The sequence below is a fragment of the Rhinatrema bivittatum genome, chromosome 9 (genome assembly GCF_901001135.1).
Source record: "Rhinatrema bivittatum chromosome 9, aRhiBiv1.1, whole genome shotgun sequence".
Lineage (NCBI taxonomy): Eukaryota > Metazoa > Chordata > Amphibia > Gymnophiona > Rhinatrematidae > Rhinatrema > Rhinatrema bivittatum.
The window spans coordinates 49,903,918-49,921,934 of NC_042623.1; the positions used below are offsets into that span (position 1 = coordinate 49,903,918).

Sequence of the window (18,017 nt, forward strand, 5' to 3'; positions counted from 1 at the left end):
ATATCGGGCTTGGTAGCGTGTCCGTCAGTGCTCGCTCATGTTCCGCAGCCCGCCGATAGATGGCGCTATAATATATCGGGCTTGGTTGGGTGTCAGTCAGTGCTCGCGCATGTTCCGCAGCCCGCCAATAGATGGCGCTATAATATATCGGGCTTGGTTGGGTGTCAGTCAGTGCTCGCGCATGTTCCGCAGCCCGCCGATAGATGGCGCTATAATATATCGGGCTTGGTTGGGTGTCAGTCAGTGCTCGTGCATGTTCCGCAGCCTGCCGATAGATGGCGCTATAATATATCGGGCTTGGTAGTGTGTCCGTCAGTGCTCGCGCATGTTCCGCAGCCTGCCGATAGATGGCGCTATAATATATCGGGCTTGGTTGGGTGTCAGTCAGTGCTCGCGCATGTTCCGCAGCCTGCCGATAGATGGCGCTATAATATATCGGGCTTGGTTGGGTGTCAGTCAGTGCTCGCGCATGTTCCGCAGCCCGCCGATAGATGGCGCTATAATATATCGGGCTTGGTTGGGTGTCAGTCAGTGCTCGCGCATGTTCCGCAGCCCGCCGATAGATGGCGCTATAATATATCGGGCTTGGTTGGGTGTCAGTCAGTGCTCGTGCATGTTCCGCAGCCCGCCGATAGATGGCGCTATAATATATCGGGCTTGGTAGCGTGTCCGTCAGTGCTCGCTCATGTTCCGCAGCCCGCCGATAGATGGCGCTATAATATATCGGGCTTGGTTGGGTGTCAGTCAGTGCTCGTGCATGTTCCGCAGCCTGCCGATAGATGGCGCTATAATATATCGGGCTTGGTTGTGTGTCCGTCAGTGCTCGCCCATGTTCCGCAGCCCGCCGATAGATGGCGCTATAATATATCGGGCTTGGTTGGGTGTCAGTCAGTGCTCGTGCATGTTCCGCAGCCTGCCGATAGATGGCGCTATAATATATCGGGCTTGGTAGTGTGTCCGTCAGTGCTCGTGCATGTTCCGCAGCCCGCCGATAGATGGCGCTATAATATATCTGGCTTGGTAGCGTGTCCGTCAGTGCTCGCTCATGTTCCGCAGCCCGCCGATAGATGGCGCTATAATATATCGGGCTTGGTTGGGTGTCAGTCAGTGCTCGTGCATGTTCCGCAGCCTGCCGATAGATGGCGCTATAATATATCGGGCTTGGTTGTGTGTCCGTCAGTGCTCGCGCATGTTCCGCAGCCCGCCGATAGATGGCGCTATAATATATCGGGCTTGGTAGTGTGTCCGTCAGTGCTCGCGCATGTTCCGCAGCCCGCCGATAGATGGCGCTATAATATATCGGGCTTGGTAGCGTGTCCGTCAGTGCTCGCTCATGTTCCGCAGCCCGCCGATAGATGGCGCTATAATATATCGGGCTTGGTAGTGTGTCAGTCAGTGCTCGTGCATGTTCCGCAGCCCGCTGATAGATGGCGCTATAATATATCGGGCTTGGTAGTGTGTCAGTCAGTGCTCGCGCATGTTCTGCAGCCCGCTGATAGATGGCGCTATAATATATCGGGCTTGGTTGGGTGTCAGTCAGTGCTCGTGCATGTTCCGCAGCCCGCTGATAGATGGCGCTATAATATATCGGGCTTGGTAGTGTGTCAGTCAGTGCTCGTGCATGTTCCTCAGCTCGCCGCTAGATGGCACAGGTGGCTCCCTGGCCACCTTGGAGTCTCAAACACGCCAGAGGTACGAAGGACAGCGGCCATCGCGGGACAGGCAGAATATAGCAGAGGAGACCCTGGCATGCCGCGAATGGAGCGCGTCCCATAGCATTGCATTTTAGTCCAGTTTATAGAGCGAGTTGTTAATTTTTCTCTGCTTTGTTCAGATTTATGTTGTGTTATTGATCCAAATTTTTCTTGTACGTAGGAGGGAATATGGTCTGAACACAATTTCCAGTTTTGAGTACAAAATGGAAATTAAGAGAGAGCTTTAGGCGAGATTCTAAAATGTCATCTTAGACTATTGTTTCTTAGACTATTGTTTTGTCATGTTTAAATGAAGCGGTCTGGTGGCTGAAGAGTGACGGCAATTTGTGCAAGGGTCTCCTTTGCTTGGGGAGATACTGGGCTCTGTTGCCCACCACAGAAGCCATGACCTGGGGCTGGAGAGGGGGGTGAGAGGGATGAGCAGATAAAGGTGCAGGAAGGAAGTGGTAGCTTTCAGGGTGCTGCTGATGCTGACGGTACTGCAGTGGGTGCTTCCCCAGGCTCTCCCTCTGCCTCTGGCACTCCTTGCGGCACTTAGGTACCTAACGTAAGGGGGCCTTCATCAAAGCAAATGAGCAGACGCTATTAAACCATGGCTGGCTGAGGTTCCCAGCAAGATTCCCCTGAAGCAGGTGATGTCAGGGGACATGGTCATCAGGACCCTGAGATGGTCTCCAAGAGATTACTAACATCGATTGCGGTACTCTCTAAGATAAGTGTCAGTCGCCTGCAATATGAAGATCTATGAACATTCAACTTTTTTCTAGTTTTTTGGATTTTTTATTTGCATTTTTAAAAAAAAAAAAATTGTGAAAGTCTCTTGGACTGTATATTTGACCGATCATTATAAAATTGTGTGATGGCTGCAGTACAAGTGCTGATCACACACTGATAAGGTCTTCAAGGATAGCTGAGCTATTTTCGGTCCCTACCGAAACCCTTATTTTTTCAGTTGATTAATTCAACTCCTTATTTTTGGGAGTTCTTGCAAAAACTATTAGACCTTTACAATTAGTACAAAATTCAACAGCGAGAGTATTATCTGGAATGGATTACTATCTGGAATAGGTAAATATGATTACATTAGCCCCGTATTATACAACTAGCAACTATACCTGTTCTACGCCCGGGCGGCGAGCCTTTTTATTGGCACATCTGCTCTTGTTTTGAGCAGAATTTCCATAGAAATTCACTGTAAGAGTTTCCCTTCCACATACACACACCCTCATACAGGCTCCCTCACTCACTCACTCACTCCCTCCCTCACTCTCTGGCACACACACACATCTGCTCTTGTTTTGAGCAGAATTTCCATAGAAATTCACTGTAAGAGTTTCCCTTCCACATACACACACCCTCATATAGGCTCCCTCTCTGAAACCCACACTCAAGCATCCCCCGCACTCCCCCTCTTACCAACCAAGCTGTCTCTCACACTCCCCCCACACCCCCTCTCCTCTCTCGTACACACATTCTCTCTCATCGAAATCCCCCTCCCCTCATATAAGCTCCCTCTCTCTGAAACCCACACTCAAGCATCCCCCCACCCCCCTCTCTTACCTCCCATGCTCTCTCTCACACCCTCCCCACCCCCCTCTCACCAAGCAAGCTCTCTGTCACCCCCCCTCTCTCACACACACATTCTCTCTCACCGGCATCCCCCCCATGCTCTCTCTCACACCCTCCCCTCCCCTCCCCGACACACATTCTTTCTCACTGGCATGCAGCGGGACCCGCGCCGTTCGCGGCGAAGATGAAGGCCTGGAACGCCGTTTGCTGTGAAGATGAAGGCCCGACACACCATTCGCGGCACACGGGGGCCTTCCATTTTCACCTTGAGCAGAAAATAGCAGCGGAGACCCCGGTATGCCGCGAACAGAGCGCATCCCACGGCACACACTCCGTTCGCGGCAAAGATGAAGGCCCAAGGGCGCTGATCAGGGCACACAGGGGCCTTCCCTTTTCACCGTGAACGGAGCGCCGGGCCTTCATCCTCGCGCCGATCGGAGTGTGTGCCGCGGGACGTGCTGCGTTCGCGGCATACCAGGGTCTCCTCTGCTATATTCTGCCTGTCCCGCAATGGCCGCTGTCCTTCGTACCTCTGGCGTGTTTGAGCCTCCAAGGTGGCCAGGGAGCCACCTGCGCCATCTATCGGCGGGCTGGGGAACATGCACGAGCACTGACTGACACACTAACACACTAACTTCCTAACGCAGCCCAAATTCATAATATGCTCTTAATGATAATCCATAAGACTATAACATAAGGTTGATTTAGGTGGGTTTGACACAAGTTTACATGCATATACTCCTAAGCATTGCCTAAGATCTTCTAATCCAGGTTTACTATCAGTCCCCATGATCCAACAGGCACGTCTGGGGGAGGTCCGTGGGAGGGCTATATCTGTTGCTGGCTGTATTGTATAGAACACCATGCCACATCCGCTGTGTCTGATGCAAGATGTAAAGGAACTTAAGAAAGAACTAAAAACTTGGTTGTTTAAAAAAGCTTTTGAGGAAAGCATGGGAAATAAATAGTACCCAAAAAAAGCAAAATATAGGGGCTTGACTAATCTTAACCTTTTCAAAATAATGGAGATACTGGGAAGTCAGAGAGAAGGGAGCACTGGTAATGGGATAATGTTATTTTTAGTTTTACATTTTATATTTTTAATGATAGGATTATAGTGTGAACTGTTTTTATGTCTGAATTATGGATGTGATATTGTGAGCCGCCACGTTCATCAGAGCGTGTGGCTAACAAATATTTATAAATAAATATATATATATATATGTTTCCTCTATATAACTGTGATTAGAACATTTTGGGTAAGAACTTTTGGGGGGTTTGAAAAAGTGCTCAAATATGATCGGGCCTGCTTCTTCCTTGTCCCATTCCCAACCTAAACCTGTGGAATCCCACAGGGTTCTGTGCTAGCCCGTTTGCTTTGTGATCTATTTATGGCACCTTTGGCATTGGATATTCAGGGATTAGGTTTTAGTTGCTATTTTTATGCACATGAGTTAACAAGTAATTGCGTATGTTGACACGAAGCGGCAAGATGATCTGCAGAATTTTAATAAATGTTTAGACTATGTTGCAGGTTTGCTTCAAGATTAGAGATTAAAATTTAATCCTCAGAAAATCAGAGACACTAAGGATTAGCAGAGGAAGTAATGTACACAAAATAGCGCCATTGATGTTAAATGTGGAAATTCCTCTTAAAGATGTAGTGAAGGCCAGGAGTGTTAAATTAACATAAGAACCTGCCATGCTGGGTCAGACCAAGGGTCCATCAAGCCCAGCATCCTGTTTCCAACCGTGGCCAATCCAGGCCATAAGAACCAGGTAAATTAGATGCTGAACTCCCTTTTTTGACTCAGATATCTGGGTTAGTATGGTCATCCTTTTATTATTTATGCTATATGCAGTGGTTACAGCTTTTTTTGGATCAGGTCAATCTTAAAATCATTGTCTGCTCGTTGATTCTTAATAGATTGGATTATTGTAATGGATTTTTCCAGGGTCTTTCAGTTTCAGCCCTTAAAAGGCTTCAGCTAGTGCAAAACATTGCAGCAAAACTTTTAGGTAAAGCCAGGAAATATGATCATGTCTCACTTTGTTTTCGATAACCTGTAGAATCAGGTTTAAAATATTATGCCTGGTCTTTAAAACTTTGACCAAAGGGTAACCTACGTAGTTGGCAGACCTTCTGTTACCTTATCTGCCAGGGAGTCTTGCAATAGTCACAGAAAGATTTACACAGACTTCCGGGGGCGTACTGAGATGAGACTAGAATACGCTAGGCAGGGCTCATTGAGCCATCAGAGCCCTCTGCTGTGGAATTCTTTGCCATTTGGATTACATAAAGAAACTAAGTATTGCAAATTTAGAAAGGGCAATAAGGCTTTTGTTTAGGATAGGCCTAGGTTTATTTAGTGCAACTATGGATTGATTTTTTATGTTTTTATCTCAGTTTTATATTGTTTGTTATAATGGGTTTTTTAAATATATTTTTGTCTTTGTTTTATGTGTATGTTTGTACATATTTTAATTATTTTTATTTTATGACTTAATGGTTGTATACCGATTTTGTTTATTTGTAAACTGCTTTGATTTTATCATGAAAAAGCAGTATATTAAATGCAATAAACTAAGCTAAACTGGCTCCTTTCTGTCTGGCTTCAAGTCCAAAATATGCATTGCTTTGCTTCCCCCATAGACTTTAATAGAACTAAACCAAATGAGACAAAAAGGATTCAGATTTTTCAAAGGACTGCACCCATTGGGTTTGATTGATGCAAACCAAACAGAAAATCAATGTTTTTCACATTCAGTTCATCTGAATGCATATCCTTAGTACTTATGTCTTTTAATTCTCCTTCATCTTGGCAAATTATGTATATCATCCTCAGAACAGCAGACAATTCATCTCTCACTATAACTTGCAGGTTTTATGTGACTAACATGAGCTGTTTGTGCTAGGATGGTATCAGGCAAAATCTTAATACTGTTCATGAAGGGGGTAATACTAACAGAGATTAAGATTAAGATTAATAGGGCCTATTTACCAAGGATGCATGTTTACACATTATCACATTTTGATAAAAAGGCTCTAGAGGTATCCACATCCCTAGAAGTGCCTTAATCTTCTGAAGACATAATCCTCAGGGTCAGAGGCAGTATTAAATGAGCAAAAACGCAAGAGCATCTGAAACTTTAGGCTGTCCAATATACAGGAAAACTTGTGTAAAAAGCAGTTTCAAATGAGTAACTGTCTGGCGCCTGAAGTATCTGCTAACTCAGGGGTCGAATCAATAAAGTGCATCCAGGTTTACACACAGTTGGACACACGTTTTGGATGTGCTAGTCTAGCACCCGATGCAATAAGGAGATTAGCGCATCCAAAACTGGTGCCCAAACAAATGCATAGCTGATAGCGCCCATCACATGTAAATTTCATGTAAATGAGGCTATTAGCTATTACCCCCTAATGCAGAAAATTGCTGGGTGCCCAGCACACACTTTTTAACAAGGCAAATTTAACTCCAGCCCCAGAGGCAGCGTAAAGTCATTCCGCAAGTCAAGGGCTCATAAGAAATTTAAAAATACGGTCCTCTGTGGTTCCTCCTACTTAATATCATGGTGGCAGTTACATTTACTGCTTGCAGTGTTGAAAAATAAATGTATATTGGCTTGATTTAAAAAAAAAAAAAAAATCTTCTGGATGCACAATTTAGACGCCCATCGAAAAAGGGACGTCTTCAGCGATCTCAACAAAATCAGCCAGAAGCGGGATAAAAATGGATGCTCGTATCGAGTGCCCGTTGCAACTGTGGACGCCCAATGCATCTGAGAGCAAGAGACGCACAATTCTCCCCTAGTGCATCCTTTTTTTACACAGCCCCTCATTTAAATACACTATCAGGAGCCCAGTGAATGTTGCTGCGGACGCGTTAGCAAAACGGGCGCTCAATACGAGTCCCCGTTTTCAACGCACGTCTTGCTGCATCGACCCCCCAGTGTTCCTACCTCCTCCCTTGAAAGCATCGTATGATATTGTAAGCTGGCAACCTGCTTCTGGAACCCTTTGCAGACGTGAGCTAATAAGTGTGTGAACCAGTAAGTGTTTATCAGACAAGAAAGTTCATCCTTACCTTTACAGAGAAGTATTTTTTGTTGGGTGGGTGCCAGACTGCCCCGGTAGAGTGAATGAAGGCTCGCAGAGGTGTTAAGGATGTCACCAGTACATACGCTTTGATAAGGACAGAGAAGTCTGGAGGTCGTACAAGTCCTTGCTCTAAACCAGGAGGAGGTAGCCAGGCCCTAGAAAACAGGAACCAGTCTTCAGCACGAGCAGTGCACAGTGACTTTTCTACCTCAGAAGGACAGTACTGAGAGATTCACCAGAGGATAATCACTGAACAAAAGACAACTCATCCGTTTATAGCACCACAAACCTAATACTAACCTGCTAACAAAATTAAATGAAACGGGAAATTTTGCTGAAATTTTCCACTTCATTTCAAATGAAAGAACATACCATTACCCAAAAAAGGAGTGAATGCTTTGTGCTATGGCTGGATCCCCTAATTTTGCTTTTAATCACACTTCACCTGCCAACGCTGTGGCCAGTGGGCTATGCACATGAGATCCTGATGAGAACCAGCACTGCACACACCCCAACTTACTTGGTAGAAGTGGCTAAGTCTGAGGTGCTTTTCCAATCTTTAAACCCTCGGATCTCCTCAGGAATTAAATACATATTAGGATGTCCATAAGGAGCCTATGCAACTTTATTTGATAACAGAATTATCTAAAACTAATGCCAGGGAATGCAACTGTGGATTTATAGCTGCAAAAGGGTGCAGGCTGGCGCTGAAAGCTATTGAAAGTGCTCATACGACAGCCCTAAAAAAGGAAGAAACATGAGTTTTCCCACAATTGACTTGGGGAGCACGGTCCTACAGAAAACCTGCTGTAACCGCTTCAGAGCCATAGTGGCACGGCTGCATCCTCTGCAGGTTGTGATATCTTTTACTGCACTAACGTTGCAACATAACAAGACGGTAAATGATGGCAGATAAAGCCTCATCCGAAGATGAGGACGTGGTCAAGCTTTTGATCAAGACCACATCAGTCGCATCTTCAGATTCAAAGTGAATAAAGCATTGCTTGTTCACTTTTTCAGTGGACTAAACTTAATGTATCTGTGACCGGTTTTTTTGAAGAGCTGTGCGCCCTTCATCAGGTCGGCACGGAATGAGCTAAGGATGAGGCTGCCCAAACGTGCAAGTAAAGTACAGGTCCAATTACAATGGTGGTGGTGTGGTGATGCTTGTTGTCAAAGCTGTAAAGAGCTGTAAATTTTAAAAGGTCGGAGGGGTGAGGGAGGGAGGACACAGAGAAAGAAAAGCAGCAGAATTTACAGCTACAGGAGGACTGTGCCTGATAATGGGTGAGGAAATCAATGTCTCCGTTAAGTCCTCTTTGTGTTTCTTTCAAAGTCTTTAATCATTTTAATTTCGAATGTCTTATTCCTGGATGGCTTCAAGGCTCAGATGTAAATTGAAACGGATGCTGCCAGCAGACAAAGTAACCTAAATCTAAACTATCACGGCTACAAAGAGCTGGAAAGAATGGGCCCCTTGTAGTCCATAAATATTCTGGCTGGTACTAAAACAAGGACCAGGCTGATCAGAAATGTAGAAAGCCAATGTTCTGCTCCTGCAGGACTGCGTTATAAAATCATTTCTACATATTTTTTTGGTAATCCTGGGCTGGTTTTCTGTTTGTCATAACCTGCAAAAAATCCAGGATCGCTATCACTTCTAAAGAGCGGAACATTAGACTTGCCCATCAGATGGTTCAGGTTCTGCCACGTTGAGGTCTAAATGGACACATCATCATCAGAAAACTGTTTATTTCCTATTTTCCCTTAACTCTCAACAACTGCAATGAAAATGTAGTTACAAAATGTGGCCACCTGGGGGGGTTGTCACTATTTGGTTTCAATTTTTTTTTTTTTTTTTTTTTATTTAACAGCTTTTCTATACCGATATTAGTGGACACATCATATCGGTTTACATTAAACAATAGATGGAAAGTACAATGAACAGAGAAAGGGGGGGGGGACAACATAGAGCAACATGATGTAACAGCGTTGCAGCAACTAAAGGAAGCTATAAAGGCAGGAGAACTGGAGATGTAACATATTAAAGTAATAACTTAATAACTTTATTTATTTATTTAAAATCTTTTAATATACCGATACTCAAGACGAGTATCTTATCGTACCGGTTTACAGCAAAACAAGGGCGATATAGGAGAAAGTTACAAAAAACAGGGTGATGAATTCAGGACAACTAAGAGAGGTAGAATTAGCTTAACATAGCGCTACTATGGAGTAAATAACAAGCAACGTATAATAGTAACTAGGCGAAAGACCTAGTAGGTACTCAAACAGTTCTTCCAGTGGTGGTGACATCTGTGCAGGGCGACGAAAGAATGGAAAAGGAGTAGAGACTAGGAGGAGAGGGGTCAAGAGGGACAGGGGAGGGGGATGGATTGGCGGTGAGAAAATGAAGTACATTGATCTAGTCTGGATATGCCTGGTGGAAAAGTCAGTTCTTTAGCTTCAAGAACTGGGTGTACTTGGGGTGTACTGGGTTTCAAGAACTGGGTGTACTTGATTGGCATCTTCTACTATAGTGTCATAAAAAAAAAAGAGACAACAGGAACAATATCCCCTATGATTGCTACTGCTAATGACTTCACTGTGTGATAACTCTAATCCTAACCTGGGCTCTTCTTCAGGTATAAGGGCATCCACTCAAGACTAGGACTAAATCCTGCAGGTCCTTCATTGGGGGGTGGATGGGAGGATACACCTCCAAGGCCATGTGCCTTACATGTTTTAACTTCTTCTCAATGCAAATAAAGAAGCTGCACACTTTGATGATATTCCAACATAAACCTTTACTGAAGAGATGGTTCAGTATAAACTAATCGGCACAAGTCTCTTAGATAATATCCATAATATAACTGAACATAGTAAATCTGCAGTCCCTTAATCTATCCCTCATGATCCCATCTGTATTCTTGGATGGATTATGAAGATGACCTGGGCAAACTGGAAAGGGTTCTCCTGTCCCTTTAAACGTTTCCTCGGAAATACCTGAGATCCACTGCTTGATCTTGAATTCTTTAATGCTTTCTTTCATGTCTTGTGGGTTCCTCTGCAGCTGTTTGCTCTATAAGAGCACCTGGGTGGTGGATCTTATCCTTCTCTCTTCTCTTGGATAAGGTACCAGCTGTTGCATTTTGCGGCTTTCAGGAGACCCCTGAGAACTGCACTACTCGCCCTGATGCAGCTGGGCCTCCTCAACAGACACGACAGCATGCCACCATTCCTAACAGCATGGCAGGATGCTGCTGGTCCCTTCTAGAATGCACTCAAATGCTCCTGGATGTAAAGGGCCTACGGCGGGAAAACCTCCACAGCACCCTTGGATGACGTCATTCACTTGTCCTATTTAAGAGCTGCCTGGACGCCCTTCAGATGCCTCAGCAACAGGTCCAGCTACATTGTAGTGTGTGTTGCTTCATGCCTTCATCTGCCCAGCCTGTTCCTGCCTTGCCTGTCTAGCCTTCCTCCACCCTATCCATCCTTCTTCCTCTCCCTTGGACAGATAACTGGTTTTGACCCTTGCCTGGCCTCTCGACTCAGCTGTACACTGCCTGCCTCTGACCATAGCCTACCCTTGGACCATGTCCTTAGTCTTCAACAGAGACTTTCGCCTAAGTCCTGCCGGACCCAGCACCCAGAAGATCAACCCGAGGGGAACATGGGCTGGTAAAGGTGAAGCTCCTGACTGGTCTCTGATTTGCCTGGGTCCGCCTGCTGGTGGTGAGGACCCTTCAGGTAGAGCCAATCTCACCCCAACCCAATGGTCCACGGATATAACACCAACTGGTTATCCACTTTTACACAACCAATTGCAAGATTAGTAGCAGAATCTCTCAAGCTCAGGGACACCTGGATGATTTGGAAAAAACTCAAATCTTCACTCTTCTCTCTCTCTTTCTCTCTCACGTAGGAAGGGTGGGTGAAACTTCCTCCCAACAAAAATCACACAATGAGCAAACTAATAATAAAAAAAAAAAGATAAATTATCCAACACTAAACATGAGTTGGAATTAATCTCTTTAAAATTAAGACTCCTCTGCTACTGCTTTGGGCCTGTACTCTACAACCATAAAGAAACTGATGAGCGCAGCTCCTACAGATAACAGCCACACAGACACAGATATACAGACACTAGGAGTCCCTTGCATATATGCAAGCAGGAATAAACCATTGCAGCAGCCTCCAGTGGGGGTGCTATGACAAAGATGGTACATTCCTCTACTCTATTCTACCCTGCCCTGACCTAGCTGCTAGGCCCACACTCCTTTGTAGTGAACCGGGGTGAGGGGCAGGGGTGTTATTGTTATTTGTTTTCTGTGTGATTATGAATGTTTTCTATAATCCGCAAAGGGCATAATTTTTGGAAGTTCTGGAATACAAGATTCTAAACAAATAAATACAAATAAATTAAAAAAATACAAATCTATCCATGATGTTTTTGTTGCAAACCTTAGAGGGTGAGGAAAATTCATTTAACTTTGTTTCCTAGCTCATGTACCACTAGCAAACACAAGAATCCATCCTGTAGCAATTCCGTGTTTCATCACAACAAGGAGATAAGAGAGACACTTGTGTGTCAACTGACAAGTCCAGAGGATTTTGGTAACCTTCAAGTCCTTCCAACAGACAGCATAACAAGTAAAAGCTATCATCACGTGCAAGTCTCATGTTCCCAGGAAATGAAAGAAGGTGAACACTGAAAGGAGCTCCCAGCACATACAAAAATAAACCAAAATTTAGTTGAGTGCATTCAAAGAGGAAGACGGCATCTCTCACAATCTTTTGAATCTTCTGTTCACTAATGCTTTCCTTATTTATTTCCTCCTTTCTGATCTTGTTCTGAATGCCTAACTCCTTCTGTTTTTGGACTGGGATGGGGCAGAGGAAGACGCTGCACTGAAAATGTATCTGTAACTTTGTGATAATAAGCTGGAAAACATGCAAGAATAGTTTCAAACTTTTGATGGATGCTTTGGTGGATAAGTTTATGGATACCTATACTATCTTTCAGGCAGGACACCTGCATGGATCCCAAATGGTGGAATTAACTTCTTCAGGCAACTGGAAGCTTCTGGATGGCTTTCTGTTGAGTGAGAACTCATAGTTGGACTTTAGAAATTAAGAGATCGATGTTCAGTGCTACTTAGCCGGATAAGTAGCGACTTATCCGGCTAAGTGGTGGTCACTGATTACCTGGCTGTGATCAGCGGTCACCACGCAGCCGGATAACTACTTATTCAGCTAAGTTGATAGTCGGATATCTAGTGGGCTAATCGGGGAGGAGCAAATTATCCCGGGCCGTCCTCTCCCACTGCTGCTGCCAGCACCGCCCGTCCAAGGCATTTCACAGAGGCGTCTCCTAGGCCCTCTACATCGAGCCTAGCTCCACGCCGGGGCGCAGCATCCTCTCCAGCGCCAGGCCCGCCCCTAGGCGCACGCGGACCGCCCGGTCCTTTAAAGGGCCAAGGGCGGGAACCAGCTCCGCGGCGCAGCCCGATGATGTCACCTGACTTTAGTATAAAAGCGAGGTCCTATCCCCCAGGACCTTGCATTGGCAATCGGGTCGACACCATGGTGTTATTTGTTTGCCTATTCCTTGTTCCAGCATCTTCACATTCCAGCATCTTTCTGTTCCTGAGTCTCTCTGTGTTCCTGCGTCCTTCCCAGGTAGTACCCCTCGGACTGACCTCTGGTACTGACTTCTGCCTGCCTGACCATTCTTTTGCCTGCCGCCTGGAACTGACCTCTGCCTGCCTGACCATTCTCCTGTCTGCTGCCTGGAACTGACCCGCGCTTGCCTTGACTACGCTCGGACTGACCTTGGTATTGACCCCTGCTTTAGCTGACCACTTCTGGACTGATACTCTGGCTCTGACCCTTGCGCTTCACTCGGACACTCTCTTCTAGCCTACCGTGACTACCAGACCAGCCTGCTGGGAATCCACTTGCGGCTTCCACCCGACTAGACCCGCAGCCGCTGCCTGTCTCACCCGGAGAACCTTCCTGAACTGTGACCTCCCTGAGGTCTCCAGAGCTTCCAGTTCGGGTCTAGTCCATCCTATCTGCGTTAGCCGCGCACCCTTTCTCGTGGTGGGCACACCTCTCTGCTACCTCTCCGGGAAACCATCTGAGACCCACCTAAGTCCAGGCAGACCAGGTACCTAAGGGCTCAACCTGCGGAAACACCAGACTGTTATTGGTGAAGCTCCAGCTAGCCTCTGTCTCCTCGTGTGCTCCGCCTCCTGGTGGCAGGTGCTCTCTGGGTCCGACCTGAGGGCCGTACCAATCCTGCACCAGGCCAAGGATCCACCTCCAGTGCAACAACCCCTGAGTACTCAAAAGCAGTAAATTTTAAAGCAACGCGCGTGCACACGTGCATATGTTTGCCAGCGCATGCACGTGGATGCCGATTATTTTATAACATAAGAGCATTTCTGGGTGCATGTTATAAAATCCGCTACCCCTTGCATAAATGTGAGCATGATTTTATTTTGACGCTCGCATGTGTGCGCAAATGCCGTCTCAAGCGCGTAGGTGGGGGGATTTTAGTAGATGCGCACGGCGACGCATTACGCCTGTTTTCCAGTTCCTTCCTCAGTAAAAGAGAGGACTTCCTAACCCCCTACCTAACTTGCCTCACTTTTACCCTATTAACCCCAACCCTTAAAAAAAAAAAAAGAGTAGTCAGCGGGGTTTTATTTACCTACTTGTACGCAGCCCATAGCAGAAGCCAAGTTACACAGTTGTGGGATCCCAGTGCGTGCTAGTGCGCATAACTGAGTTCATGGTGCAGTCCCAGCGTGCCCATGCCCCGCCCAGTCCATGCTCATGTCCCGCCTCTTTTTGCCAAACCTTTTTTATCCACATACTGGGAGATATGCGCGTGGCCGGGGGCCTCTCAAACTCCGCGCAGCCCGCGTGCAGCCAAGTCATGCGCACATCTCCCTGTTTTGTCACCCGCAAGTCTTTTAAAATCTACCTCAAAAAGGGGGAGGGGAAACAGATCCTCTCCAATGTCACCATTTTGTAAAGGGTGCACCCTGTCCCAAAAAACTAAATTGTGAGGAAAAAAAACAATCAAGAAAATGAGGGAGTCCCTCTTGATGATGACAAACCAAAAAGATGAGCACTGCAGTGTGTGGAAGGTCTCTCTCTCCCGGGGAGCTTCCCCAAATGGTTTACTTGGTACTAAATAAAAAGCGGGTCTGGTTTCAGTCTCTTACAGAAAAACCACAGTCCATCAGATTCTCCTTCCCTGCCCTTTCTCGTGTGGCTGTGGCAAGAGTTATTGCTTGAATTCGGCTGAAAGGCTGAAGCAGTTAAGATGAGATAATGAATTTGTAACAAAAGGCAAAGAAATAAGCCTTCACCCTATTCTGCTAAGATACTCTCTGTGCATACATTAGATTACTTAATTCAGTCTCTCTGGAGGGTGATCCAACCATGTGCTCTTGGGCTTGGATATCTCAGGAAAGGAAGTCTCTCAGACTTGTAGCTCCTGGCTCCTCTGTCCCTTGTTGGGATTTTACATGTAGCTCGGCTGAGAAGCATGTCTGTCTCTCTGTTTCCTCAGAGCACAGACTTCTGTCTCTCCCTCTTAATAATTAGTTCTTCAGGAGAAGAACTGATTGCAGAGCTTCCAGATACATCTTCCTGGCTCCTGGCTACAACTCCTGGCCATTCCCGCCCCTCACACACAGACAGAGCCAGCCAAATTGTGCCTTTTCTTCCTTAAATGATCTCCCAGCATTCCTTTGGCTTCCTCCTCTGCTGGCTATGTAGTGCTGTTCTCTGGGCAGACTAAACAGTACAGCCCTTTTCCCAACTTATTAACACTGTGAGTGCTGCATGCTGGTTCTTGTAGAACATTTGTCATTCACAGAATAGCACACAGGGGTTTTGATGTATTTTTATATTCTTTCACCTTGGCCACAGCAGCTTTCAGACTCTGCAGGGTTGAAAAACCCTTTTTGGCAAGTCTGTAACACATCACTCAGATCCAGACACAGCTCAGTCCACATTGTAAGGCTCCAAGACATGATAATCTCGTGGGGGCAGAAACCTGGTTTATAGTAGCTTGCTACAGTGGCTTATCTCTTAGAAAAAAAAATCTAAAACAAATCAACAAACTGATGGATTTATATCCATTTGTCAAATTGGTTTGCGAATCCAGTAAGAGATGGGATGGAAACATCTGTAGCATTTGTTTATTTTGGGGTACGTTTTTTCTCTTCCGGGAAATAAATGAATTTCTGAAGCTATCTCTGCTTTTTGGCTGGTCGATATAAAATGTTAAGTCTCAGCACTGAGATATTTAAAATATTCTTGACCAACTTACAAAACACTATAGGAAAAGTAAACAATATTGGCTTTCGAGTACATAAGAACTGGGTCAGACCGAGGGTCCATCAAGCCCAGCATCCTGTTTCCGACAGTGGTCAATCCGAGTCACAAGTGCCTGGGCAGGATCCCAAACAGTAGACGGATCCCATGCTATCGCACAGTGATAAGTAATATTAGATTACAGCACAAGAAAGTAGGTTATTTCTGAATATTTTTAAACACTGCTTGAATTAAAATTATTCATGCGATGAGCTGGCAAACAGTTATATCCCGCTAACAAGCTATAATCATTTATAATTAACAGCACATTTTTCAGGCTAACGTGCTTTATGTATTTTTAGACAGTATAGCAATTCATAGTAAGCACACTAACAGCCTTTCAAACCTATTCATGGTACTGCATTTGTACGCATAAGTAAGCAGACACGCAGAGGTTTAACTTGGTGTTTTATGAACCTTGCAGCTCCCACTGCAGTTTATAAAATACCAAGTAGTTCTAAAATATATTTCAATATGGGCGAATATTTCCAATGGAAGAAAGTGCTTGCTTTCTCTATTTTATAAATATATATGCGTATAACTTAGGCATGAAAAACTATATAATATGTACATGTAATAACCCTGATTTATACGCGGAGGCAGATATTACTATTTTAACAATCTAGTTAACATGTGTTGATGTCGTGTTGACCTATAATGTGAATGCTGCTTTTGTAAACCATTGTGATCTTCTTTTGGAATGACGGTATATAAAATGCCCAAGTAAATAAATAAACAAATAAATAATGCTTGCGCATGAACTTGAAATCAACCAGTTTGCCAATATCTCCACCAGTTTACCCAATCTAGTTCCCTACTCCTTCTAGCACTTCACCTTGAATTCCCACCAGTTCACCCAGACGTCCCACTCAGAAACTGCAGATAAGAGATAACTCTAATTTCACTTGTGTAAGTCAGTAGCTGTAAAAGTGTATGAATAAATTATAAAATATCATCTACGTGAATTCATGGTACTTACATGCATATATGCTATTTTTCCGTGCTGAGTTCATTTGCAAATTTACTCAAGCATCATAACTAGGATGGATTTGTTTTACAAATATCATGGGTTGTTGTGCCTCACTGTATTTGCTAGGAAGCTGAATAACTGATCTGTGGTTACTGGCATAAAGGATTATGCATTAGGCAACAGAAAAATTATTTCCTAAGCTAGTGGTCAGAGACTTGTGCTCCTTCAGCTGGTCCCAATCACGTAAATCTCGTCCACAGGGCATAGAGCTACTGATATGTTCAGCAAGGGATAGAGGGGTATGGAGTCTGCTCCCGGTGCATGTGACCAAAATAGTTCTGGAGCTAATAATTCCCTAAGTTATTTATTATTCGCTCCCTTGTCAGCAAAACTCACCCTGGTAGGTTCTGTGTTTGACTATAGTGAAACCACTGCTTCAGACTTCACAGCTGTTCAGCCTTCTCCAAATCTGCTGGCTAGAAATGTGAAGCATGCTGCTTCTCTTTGTAGATAGAGAGAAATAATGAAGTGCTACTGAAGAAGATGCAAGGATTAGCTTACCATCGCGTGCTGCTGGGCTGGCTCCCGTCCCGTGGCTGTGCGGCCCCCCTCCGTGATTCCCCGTCCTCGGAAACGCCATGTGCAGCCAGTGCAGAATCACCAGTGCATACAGACGGAGAGATCGGAATATTCAATTCTGAAATGGTTGAAAACAAATCAATATTGGAAGCACTCTACAACTAAACATTGGTGGAACCAGCTTTTGGGCCAGTCTAAACGTTCAATGTTCAAAGCGATTTGTTTGGGTAACCTTTAAGTAACCCAGAAAAAAAAACCCCATGATTTGAAATTCCCACCTCACCCAGATAAAAAAAAAGGCAGTGCATGGGATATTCCAGGGGCAATGCTACTTGGGTAACACTGATTTTCAGCACTATCTAGGGGAAAATAACAGGATAAATCTGGTCATGCAAATCATATTCCCAGAGTTTGCTGGGTAATTTTTCCTGGGTACCTTTAAGCAGATATATTCATCAGCAGTCTTTCACTGATAAGTCCTACAGAATAAATACAGCTGAGGTTATCTGGGTAACTTCCTGCCTCCTGCTCTGCTCCATATTGCCTTCAATCCATAAAATAAGGAGGGAATGCATGCAGCAGTGTGAGATCAGGAGTGCTTTGCAACATGGATTTGGAGGGGTGGGTGTGGGTTTGGAGGGTTTGTGTTGTGGAGGGCTGGCGGTTGTGTGTGTGTGTGTGT

General features: G+C 45.1%; 1 protein-coding gene across 3 annotated transcripts in view; it reads right to left on the reverse strand.

Annotated features, from left to right (window-relative positions):
- Window positions 1–18,017, reverse strand: part of CPED1 (cadherin like and PC-esterase domain containing 1) — a 261,549-nt gene that overhangs the window by 167,239 nt on the left and 76,293 nt on the right. For all 3 annotated transcript variants that reach the window (XM_029617076.1, XM_029617075.1, XM_029617077.1), the window contains exons 5-6: window positions 17,318–17,453; window positions 7,373–7,541 (exon numbers count right to left, since the gene is read on the reverse strand). In XM_029617076.1, coding sequence (XP_029472936.1) covers window positions 7,373–7,541; window positions 17,318–17,453 — 305 coding nt within the window. The remainder of the gene's footprint in view (window positions 1–7,372; window positions 7,542–17,317; window positions 17,454–18,017) is intronic.